Source organism: Anolis carolinensis, chromosome 1, assembly GCF_035594765.1.
Source record: "Anolis carolinensis isolate JA03-04 chromosome 1, rAnoCar3.1.pri, whole genome shotgun sequence".
NCBI lineage: Eukaryota > Metazoa > Chordata > Lepidosauria > Squamata > Dactyloidae > Anolis > Anolis carolinensis.
Window position 1 is genome coordinate 238,866,165 of NC_085841.1, and position 10,653 is coordinate 238,876,817.

At 43.2% G+C, this 10,653-nt stretch overlaps 1 protein-coding gene across 7 annotated transcripts in view; it reads left to right on the plus strand.

Moving 5' to 3' along the window:
* stk11ip (serine/threonine kinase 11 interacting protein) overlaps window positions 1–9,459 on the plus strand; it is a 63,179-nt gene extending 53,720 nt beyond the window's left edge. For all 7 annotated transcript variants that reach the window (XM_062967232.1, XM_062967227.1, XM_062967233.1 and 4 more), the window contains exons 16-25: window positions 1,053–1,163; window positions 1,895–2,066; window positions 3,292–3,711; window positions 5,408–5,520; window positions 5,662–5,759; window positions 6,151–6,329; window positions 6,843–6,927; window positions 7,272–7,357; window positions 7,464–7,687; window positions 8,548–9,459. In XM_062967232.1, coding sequence (XP_062823302.1) covers window positions 1,053–1,163; window positions 1,895–2,066; window positions 3,292–3,711; window positions 5,408–5,520; window positions 5,662–5,759; window positions 6,151–6,329; window positions 6,843–6,927; window positions 7,272–7,357; window positions 7,464–7,687; window positions 8,548–8,688 — 1,629 coding nt within the window. In that variant the 3' untranslated portion in view covers window positions 8,689–9,459. The remainder of the gene's footprint in view (window positions 1–1,052; window positions 1,164–1,894; window positions 2,067–3,291; window positions 3,712–5,407; window positions 5,521–5,661; window positions 5,760–6,150; window positions 6,330–6,842; window positions 6,928–7,271; window positions 7,358–7,463; window positions 7,688–8,547) is intronic.
* The last annotated feature ends 1,194 nt before the right edge of the window (window positions 9,460–10,653 follow it).

Consider the following 10,653-nt stretch of genomic DNA (forward strand, 5'->3'; position numbering starts at 1 on the left):
ACTGGCCACACATAGAACAGCTTTGCACTAGGATATAAGTGTTTCCTTAGAGCAGTGGTTCTCAACCTGTGAGTCCCCAGATGTTTTGGCCTTCAACTCCCAGAAATCCTAATAGCTAGTAAATTGGCTGGGATTTCTGGGAGTTGTAGGCCAAAACACCTGGGGACCCACAAGTCAAGAACCACATGTTTTAGAGACTTGCCTGTGTGGTTGCTTATTTGCATGTTAAAGGTCTGTCCCATTGCAGTATCTTCAAAGCGGGCATACTTTGTGCATTTTGAACTGCCTTGTCCTATCTTCCGGCAGGAGCAGGCATTGTTGAAGCCTGTGGCATTTTGACACCGTCTGATGTCCCCTAGTAACAGAAAAAAAATGTAAAACTGAGGCCTCCAAGTACAGTGATTTTTGCACTTAGTGAGATGTTAGTGATGTGAGAAATTCACATACATTCCCTAGAAGGGAAAAAATAAAAACGGGACATGCACATCTAGTCATCTCCATTTTTTCCTCCTGTGGGGCACTGTTTGGTCTATGGCACCTACTTGATAAGGTTTCTCTCTCAGCTGTGACAGAAATTATCCACTTTTCTTAGGGCTTTCCATTCTGTGATAATTCTGCCATGCAAATGTTTTTAGACACTGGGTGCAGATTTCCATTTCTGTTTGAGATAAGTTGCTATTTAGTGTAGTTGGGAAGATGGCCTTGGAAATATGTAGGCATTGCTCAAATGAAATCTCAGAAGCAGGGGGAAAGGCAGTAATGCGAGATATCCAATGATTGAGATGGAACTTGTTGGCTCTCTGTAGCTCTTTGCCTTTTCTTATGATCAACAAAAGAAAACATGTTCTAGTCCTGTGTAATTGCTAATAAACACAGAGTTTAGGCTAGCCCATGGGGATATGTTTGGATGTCTTCTTGCACGTACTCTGTAATATGAACAGTGAGTGATCTTTGTTCATGACAGTGTCTAATGAAAATGGGGTGGGAAGACAAGGCTGCTTTCATTGGCATCTGTAATTTGTTTTGATTGGAAACGTGCTGCTTCTTTGTAGGATCTGGAGCGGGTCTTTCCAGTTCTCACCCTGCATTTCAGCTACATCTGCAAGGACCGCCAGAAGCGTTGCTACGTAGTACTTGATGACCAGCCTGAACTTTGTGTACAGGTGAGAGCATACTGGAATGAAATGGAGGAGTGGCCAATGTGAGTTTGTAATGTAGCTATAGCTACTCAAGCCTATAGAGAAGAAGGGAGAGAAGGCTACATTGTATTATTTCTAAAATTAGGATGGCTGAATCTCTAATGTCTTTGGAGAAGCACTACTGGATTAATGAAATTGCCCACCATAGCCCAGCATCATACTTCTCACTGTGGCCAATCAGGTGGCTAAAAAGGCTTTGCCAGGGGGTGCTTTGAATACGATTGTCCTGCTTCTCAGCAGGGGGTTGGACTGGATGGCCCACGAGGTCTCTTCCCACTCTATGATTCTACAAGCAGGTCAGGAACCTTTCCTGCTGTTCCTCTCCATCTTCTGCCATTCAGGGGGATGAAGCCTCTGAACCTGGAGGCTCCGTGTAGACATTATGTTAGTAACTGCTATATTTTAAGTTCATTTTTAGCTAGATTTGGTCATCACAACTTGAAGCAGCACATTCTAGAAGTTATGACTTGCCTAAAAATACTTTTTGTCTGTTCTGGTTTTGTTGCTGAACATCAGTGAAAGAAGGGCAATGCTTATTTCTGTGCCCTCTGACTTCTTGTGCTCCCTATCAATGGCTAAGGTGGCAGGGCTCTTTGTGATATTTAATCTTCTGCAAAAATGCAAGGTATTCAGAATAGTGGAGGCATTTGCTATTGTCTCATGTCATTCTGCCCTTGTCCTGTTGCTCTTTTTAGAAATTACTCAAAGTGTTGACACCAATCCTGGAGAAAAACCGGAACAACAGAAGTCAGGGAAAGGGAGGCCTAAAGCTTCAGTGTCTGAAATGCAAGCAGGAATTTCCAGGGCACCTGCTTGGGTGGCAGAGTGCAGGCCCTGCTGAAGAAACTGCCACTTTCTCAGAGCAAGGTATGAGTTGCTAGTACAGGTCCAATTCTAAACTGCTGGAGCCATGGCAAGGGGGGGAATGACTCTGCAGTGAGTTCTTGGCTCAAAGGATGCATGACTTTCTGATTTTAAGGAAATAATCTCATATCACTTTCTTCATCTTCTCTTTAACAAAAAATGAGAACCACAACAATTTGATTGTTAGTTCTCTGTATGGTGCTAGAAGAGACAGTAGCAGTGTAAGATGATTTAGCTTTAGACCATTTGTAGCCAAGTTTTCACAAAATAACAGATATCTAATTACTAAACTGGATTCCTGGACATGATTGTCACAAAATATTCTCAACCTCCAAAGAATATGTAGGCTCGATTTTAGTTGAGCGGGATTACTATTTAGTCATGTGTACATCCTGACTGGAGCCCCCAGTGGTGCAGCGGATTAAACTGCTGAGCTGCTGAACTTGCTGACAGAAAAGTCAGAGGTTTGAATCTGAGGAGCGGGGTGAGCTCCCGCTGTTAGCCCCAGCTTCTGCCAACCTAGCAGTTAGAAAACATGCAAATGTGAGTAGATCAATAGATACCGCTCCGGCGGGAAGGTAACAGCGCTCCATGCAGTTATGCCAGCCACATGACCTTGGGGGGTGTCTATGGACAATGCCGGCTCTTTGGCTTAGAAATTGAGATGAGCACCAACCCCCAGAGTCAGACACGACTAGACTTAATGTCAAGGGAAAACTTTTACCTTTACCTTACATCCTGCAGTAGGTCTTCTGCAAACTTAAACAGACTCTGCTTCTGTGTAATGTTGAGAGTAGATTCATGTTATGCCTGGTCTTGTGAGATGGAGTGCTGTATTATTGACATTGGTTATTTACCTGGGCACTTCTAGTGAATTCCTTTGAGGAGAGGGAAACTGTTAGCTGCTGTTGATTTTATCGCTGAAGAAACTGTCAGTACCTGTTTGTAGGAAATGAATATGAACATTCGTAGGAAATGAATATGAAAACTTTATAGCACACTTTTTGGTATAGTTAGCTCTCTGTTGACAAAAGTACTTAAGACAAAAGGATCAATAAATGTGTGTTGAAACTTTCTAAGAAAAAGTAAGAGTGGAAAGGTTGAGGTGGGAGTGACACATAGTTTTTGAGACTGCTTTAGACCTTGGGACCTGATTGGTGTTTTACTTGCTTGGCTCAAGGACTGTGGCACCCAGATGTGAGTGAGCTGTCGTTCTTCTCTTCTTTAGATGCTGCTGCTTCCAGTGAGCCTATCATCTGCCCTAGCTGCTCTAGTGACCATGTGGTTATCTTACCCTGCAAAACACGTCCCAGCACGCTGTTGCTTCCTCAAGATGGCCTTGATGAAAGCCAGCAGGTGCCAGAATCAGGGAAGTTCTATATTGGTGATGATAATAACTCTGAAACTGGGACCAGCTCCAGTACCCAAATTCAAGAATTGAGTGCACATTCCAGTTCCCGCAGCTCTGAAGGGGCAGATGCGAATAAGAGGGATTTGAACTCCAAGAGGCGATTTTCTTCCTTCAGCCGTACAGACACCAATGGAGGGAGCCTGATGGGGAGCTATCATTATAGTACATCTCGTGGAGCCACCCCTTCTCAACTCTCTCTGAGCTCAGAGCATGAGGAGCACTGGAACCTGAGCCCCCGTGAGTAGATTTAGGCAGCTGCTGTAAGGGCATGGGAAGGACTCTAAGGCAGAAGGGATGGTGCATAGTGATTGTGAAGAGATAGGAAGCCTATTCTAACCAGAACTAGAATTTTTAACCACATAACATATTCAGCCAGGTGGCCTACTTAAGCTGTAAATGGAGGAATATTTTGTAGTAGGAGAAAGGCAAGAGCTCCACCTGCTGATTGTTAGAGGTGTTGTATGGTTAGTATTTTAAGTGCCTTTCAATTATTTTCAATTGCCACTTTGAAAGCAGCCAAAGGTCTTGCTGACTGATGTGTGAATCACTGCTGAAGTTTTCATGACAGCTGTGCTTCCACTAGCATTGATGAAAGGATGTGACAGCAGTCAAAAGACTTGTTAAACTCTAGCTTCCATAGCAGGTGGTGGGTGGTTTTTGAAAAGATTGTGGATTGTCCACTGTTCCTGGCTTATTGCCATGTCTAGGGAATATCTTGGGGCTGTGCATAGGTACCACAGGTGGCGGAATTGCTTCCAGATTTTCCAGCCATTTGGAGTCATATGGCCATGTTACTTGCCTTGATCTGAGATTTCAAGGAACAATGACCATGTTTATGTCTAGATGTGTAAACTATTCATAAATGTGACGAATGTAAGGGGAGAGGGCAGTAAGTGTTGACTATGTAAACAGGACGTTCCTTCAGTAGAGTTATGTCTATGAGTGAGCCAGTATCCATTCAGCAACAAATCTGGTTTTCTGCGTGGTGTGGAAAGTAAGGCCAATTAGTGTGTAAACTGTTGTGAGAGTATGCCTTTTGTTTTATTCTTTTTGCTGTGATCAACAAATGGTGTTGATCCCAGACATTAAAGGAAGCAAGGGGTGTTGTGATGTGAGAGAGTTCTGCAAAGCTGGTAGAAAAAGCAGGGTCGCAAAAATTTGTAGTGAGACTTGTAAGATGGAGAAGGGAATAGTGATCATTCAGAGACAAGAGAGTGCTTTCGAGTGTTAAATAGGGGAGCGTTTAAGCAGGAACTAAGGGGAAAAAACCAATTAACTGGGGTGTTTTCTACAATTAATGTAAGAGTGCTATCCTCTTAAATTTATTTTTAAAAAGTAATATTGATATCTCTAAGATATTCCAAGTTGCTCCATGTGTGGAAGAGGAGGAACAGTCAGCCTGAGGCAGTTCATGGGATAGCTATATAATATAAAAGGGAGTTTTGTGATGGTCTGTATGCAGTCCCCTTGCAAAATTCTGCATAGAAATCCGTTGCTCTAGATCAGGCGTGGGCAAACTTTGTCCCTCCAGATGTTTTGGACTTCAACTCCCACAATTCAGCTGTTAGGAATTGAGGAAGTCCAAAACATCTGGAGGGCCGAAGTTTGCCCATGCCTGCTCTAGATATTTCTCGTCGTCTCTCTGACTTGGACAGAGTCAGCTGGCATGTATGCTCCAGAAGAGGGAGCTTTGCCTTTAAATATAAAGAAGCCCTTTGTGTCACCTGTAGTTTAATGGATTCCACATGATTCAAATGCTGAATCTCATTATCTGTATTGAGAAATGTTCTAAATTTTACTTGTAATGAAAGTGTAATGTGATTGCAGCAGGCTCAGGCCTGTTAGGGCGACAGCTGTGTTTTCCAAGTTGAAAGTTCAAATGATGCCGTTGATTTGCTGAATGTCGCTAACTCTGCTGCTTCCTCCAACCCAGCAACCAACAATCTGTTGAGCATGCGGGACTTCTTTTCCGTGGACCATCGTCTAAAGCTTTATTTGGATATGGAAGTATTTGACAAGGCAGAAGAGTTCAAATGCTTTCTCAAGGTATAGGATGCTGTTCTCATGACCTTGATACGTCATGATCTGCCAGATCTGGCCTTTCTGTGTAGTAATGGTTGGAATGGCAGTGTTTTTGGAGGCACCATGTCTCTCAGAAGGTGCCATTTTCTGTCATTCTTTATCTAGGTGGCTGTAGTGAAAAATGGCCAGCCAGGAGAGTTCCAGGCACTCCTGGTGTGTTCAGATGTCCAACTTCATGTGTTGGAGGTTAAAGGGGAGATAAGGTGAGATGTACTATTTTGAGGCAGTTCTCATTTCTGCCCAGCTTCCAGACATAACATAACTTGAATATTTTTATACCCAGGAGACTGATGAAAATAATTAGACTAGCACACATAGCTATTCTAAATTGGACACTGTTTAGTTCCACTATTCTCCATTGTGCACACTGTGCTCTTGAGCAGAGATCAAATGCCACTTAGATGCCTTAGAATTTGGAGAACTTTCAAGAGAGTTTTAAGTTTTGAATCTCACTGTAAGGATGGGTTCATACTGGAGCAGGTGTTCTGCTCCTCACCAACTACAAATCACCCTGTGTTCTTGATCTATTTCCTTCTAGGTGGGGTGGGTTCCCCATCTTGTAAGTGGAGGCTTATATTGTTTTATCTGTGCTAGGGGACAGCCATCTGACTGGTTGAAGAAGGGTGACTGCCACTGCCTATCTAACCTCTCTTGCCTGGAGGTAGGACTGTGTCACCAAAGCTTGCATGTGGAGTTTGTGAATCCTTCTGCCTCCTATAACCTGCTGCTTCGCAACCAGAGTCGCTGTCGACGCTTCCTCCAGTGCCTGACACGTAAGAAGGGGTTTGAGGCTATGTCCATTTTTGAACAATCTTCCTTTACTTTGAGATGGCGCACATGTGTATCAAAACTGGAGGATGATTAGAAGATCTGGCTACTACTCTGGTTTTCTATCACAGGGATGACAACTTGTCAGCCTAAAAGTGGCTTGAGATACAGTGCTGACCAGCCAAATGCTGGCAATTGGTACAGCTGTGATGACGTTGGCACCAAAGTTCAACTGATTTAAAAAGTAGTATAACTTCTTTGTTCTTCAGTGTGTTTCCTTCTGTTTACTTTTAGATTAGTGACTTTCTGCAGTCTTGGCTGCTCTGCTCCTTGTGTGCTGTGAGCTATGTCTTTTGTTAAGGCTATTGTGAAGGAAGACTTTTCTTTATTGGCAGCAGATAACTTTGACGCAAAGTTTGCTCCTTCCTGGCTGAATGTTTAGCCCTAGAAGACAGGAAACAGTTCAGACCCTTCTTCTAGTTCATTCACATAATGACTTCTTTCAATGTTTTATGCAGAACTCATACAGGAGTTGCCGGCCAAAAGCAAGAGAAATATCCCAGATGTTACTGTTCTGGAAATGAATCCCCAGCATCCATTGTGGTAAGAATCCTGTTGCATTTGTACAGTATAAATAAGAGTTTACCCTACAGTTGGTGCTGGCATGATGTTTAGGAGATGCAGTGGAGATTCAAGCTTTGTAATAGAGATAGATTGGCAGAGTAAGAGGTGGCAATTGGGGCATTGGAACTGAATTATCTTAAGTCAGAAAACTCATGGTTCATCTAGCTGAGTACTCTGAATGTCTCCTATCAACTTCCTAAACTGATTTGAAGTGGCTTCATTTTTGAAATTGGTACTGAATCAGTGTGTTCACGATAGCATTCAATAAACTGAAAGTGAATGTACTGGCAGTCCCATTTCAGTTATTTGTGGCTGTCTTTTAGGTCACTGATTGACAAAGATCTAGCAAAAGAAGCTCCAAGTGGTTCGGCCAGACCCTTCTTCTATCTGTTGGCATATCTCATCCAAGGTATAGAGAGTTCTTGGGATTGTTATTGGTTCTCCAGCCACAATAAGAATGTGTGCTTGCTGTGGAGCTGTTTTATAAAGAGTGTGTATGCCTCTCTTCTTCCTAGGGGCTTCTGCCTTTCCTGTGACCTTGCTTAGCACCCATAGTAACATTTTCTTGGTGGAAGAAGATCACCAGTGGCAAAAAGACCCACCTTCTTCTAGTTCAGACAGTAGCACTGAGCCCAAGGATAGTATTCATCTGAAGGAGAGTGAGCCAATCAGTAGCATCAGTGGCATTATACTTTACCGTTTCTCTCCTTGTGATGTAAAACTGCAGCTTTATGATGAGGTAAGTAACAGAATTAGAGGTGGTCTCTGATATACTGAATGGAAAGGGACCAAGCAAGTGTAGTGTGGGGAAACAAGAGCAGTGTTGCATGTCTGTTTCTCTTCAGTCCTTTAATTTATGGATTGTGGACTGCATTCATACAGATTACAGTCTTAATTTATGCACAGAGTAAAATTTGGGATTTAGAAGTTCCATTAGTGTTGCAAACCGCATTTTAAACTTTTGTCATTGGTAATTGTCAAGGCTGCTTCAACTTTTCACAAGTATATGAATGAGAAACCAACATCCTATTGTTAGCAGGCCTGCTCGAATCTTGCAAGCTCAGATCTGTGGTTTCCTTGATGAATTTAACCACCTGTAATGTGGTTTTCCCTCATTTTGTGCTGCCTCCCACTTTATTGAGCATTATCATCTTTTCAAATAGGAGCCCCTGGTGGTGTAGTGGACTAAAGCCTCATGACTTGAAGGTTGGGTTGCTGACCTGAAAGCTGCCAGGTTCGAATCTCACCCATGGAGAGCACGGATGAGCTCCCTCTATCAGCTCCAGCTCCATGCGGGGACATGAGAGAAGCCTCCCACAAGGATGGTAAAACATAAAAAAAAATCCTGGCATCCCCTGGGCAACGTCCTTGCAGACGGCCAATTCTCTCACTCCAGAAGTGACTCAAGTTGCTCCTGACACGATTTTTTTTTCCAAATGAGCTATGTTGTCTTGTGATATGGCCAATGTATGATACCCATTTTGGCTTCTAAGGAGAGTTCAGTCTTGATTTGTACTAGGACCCATTTATAATTCATTTTGGCAGTCTGTGGCATCTGTAGAAGTTTAGATAATTTGAACTCTGCCATTTCCTCTGCAGGTCCTAAAAGTGGAGAGTACTTGGCACTTGCGAACAGAGTGTCCAGACCTGCTGGCTGAGCTGGTGGAGTGGTTGCGTGTGCCCTGGGAAGAGATGTTCTCAATTGCTCTCCGGAAGACTGTGCTTGAGGTGCTGGAGTGAGTTAAGGAAAATCTGACTGGGCTGTTTCTATCCCTGCTGGATTGAAAGAGCAGTTCTTGGACTACTTCCACACCTCTGCTGCACAAAATCATTTTGAATTTTACTGCTGTTGCTGGAAAAGTCCTAGCAACATCTGGTAACTGCTGTAGAACAGTGCTGGGTTCTTCCCCTATTTTGATAGCACGGGCACTTGACTAGTTGCAAGGTCTCGCTAATGATCCTGTAGGTCACTTCCTGTGGATCAGGAAGTGAGCGAGCCACAGACAGTAACACCAATCACCACCTATTGAATTGAGAAGAATCCCTCCTTGGCATTTCCAGGGGCAATCCTCAGCTATCCATAGCGGTTCATGTGCACTCGTCACTTTCTTCTGAGCAGCAGCTGCTGGAGATCTTGAAGCAGAGCATTCAGACAGTTCTAGATTGTGCATAGAAACTGAACTCTTGTGGTTCTGCTTCAGGGGACCTAGAGCTCTCACAGCAGGCTCCAGACCATGTTTGCTTGGAATGAGGGCCTCACTTTCCAGACACGTGAAGAAAACACACAGAGATCTGTGTCCGTGTGCTGGACTATCTTTCAAAGGGTGGTCTCAACTGCTGGGTGGGGTGTTGAGAATGTTGCACACTGTCTCTGTGGGTACAGAGAGAATTCAGGTTTTTTGGGTAAGAATCACTGGAAACTGTAGCCTCCCCTGGACAGGACAAAGATCAATTTTAACTGTGAGGCTTTTATTTTTGTTTTCTAATAAAAGTGTTTTTATTAGCCTTTCACTTTTACTCTGCTAACATATTTTTTCTATACAGGTCAAATTTCACAAGCCATTGTTGTTGCTACTTTTCTTCCTATTCCTGTGTAACAAGTCCTAATTTTTAGTTTGATGTGACATGAAGGGTCTCTAAATCATCTTGGGGAGGGCTTAACTGGGTCTGCAGTCTTTACTGCATCCAGTTTTCCAAGAATATTAGGAGGTTAATGAAAGGAACAGAGCTTTGGAAACACTGCTTTTACAGACTAGGATGTCCAGAATCATCCAGATACCACTGGGGGTGGGTAGGCGTTGGATTTCAAAAAAGGTAACATTTCTGAGCTCTAGAAAGGAGTGAAGCAGGAAATCATTACTTCTGTAGAAAAGACATTAATGTAGGTAACATAATTATGCTTTAGATTCTTCTGTGAAATGTGTCTCTCACACCTTATTTTAAGCTATCGGGGGCTGCTGTCTCTCTTGTTTCTGGGCTTCCTTTCAAGGTGGTGGCAGAATAACACAGACATGTATTGGAAACATTGTGTTGCTGAGACTAAGGAACCGTATAAAATGATGCAATCTCCATCCTAAATTTCTTTTCTTCTTGTTCCTCTTTCTTCCCCTTCTGAGCATTCTGTCCTTTATCTTAAGCAAAGAACTCAAATTTCTTTCTGGATCAGTCTTGGAAGATTTTGTGGCAAAAATGTGAACTGTTCCTCCAGCAGCACGTCCTGGGGCTTACAAATCATCCCAGTATGTTGCATGACCAGTTAGCTGACCTTCTGCCTTCTAAAGAACAAAGCATGTCTTGATCAGCAGCCCTGGCTAACAGAACTGAAGCAGCAGCAGCAATGTTACAAGAATTGAGGTTTTTGTGAAGTTTGAGAAGACACTGAAAAGACCAACTGATTGGGCGGAGGTCTTTGTGGCATGCCATAGAGTATATCTGTAGTGGAAACACCCAGTGCATTCTGCCTGAGATCTTAGTTTCCTTTGCTCAGCGTAAATGCCTGCCACGTAATCCATGTTACTCTCCTCAAGGCTCTAGCCCACCTCCAGTCACTCTTGAGTAACTAAGGTTATTAAGTGTCAGCCTGTGAAGCTAGGATTTGGAAGGCTGCATTTGGAAGGTTTTTAGTCTAGTCATGCTGCCTTTCAGAAAAAGCCTCAGATCTGCAACAAGTTATGCCCCCTCCCCACGGCAAGAAACTGAATGCTT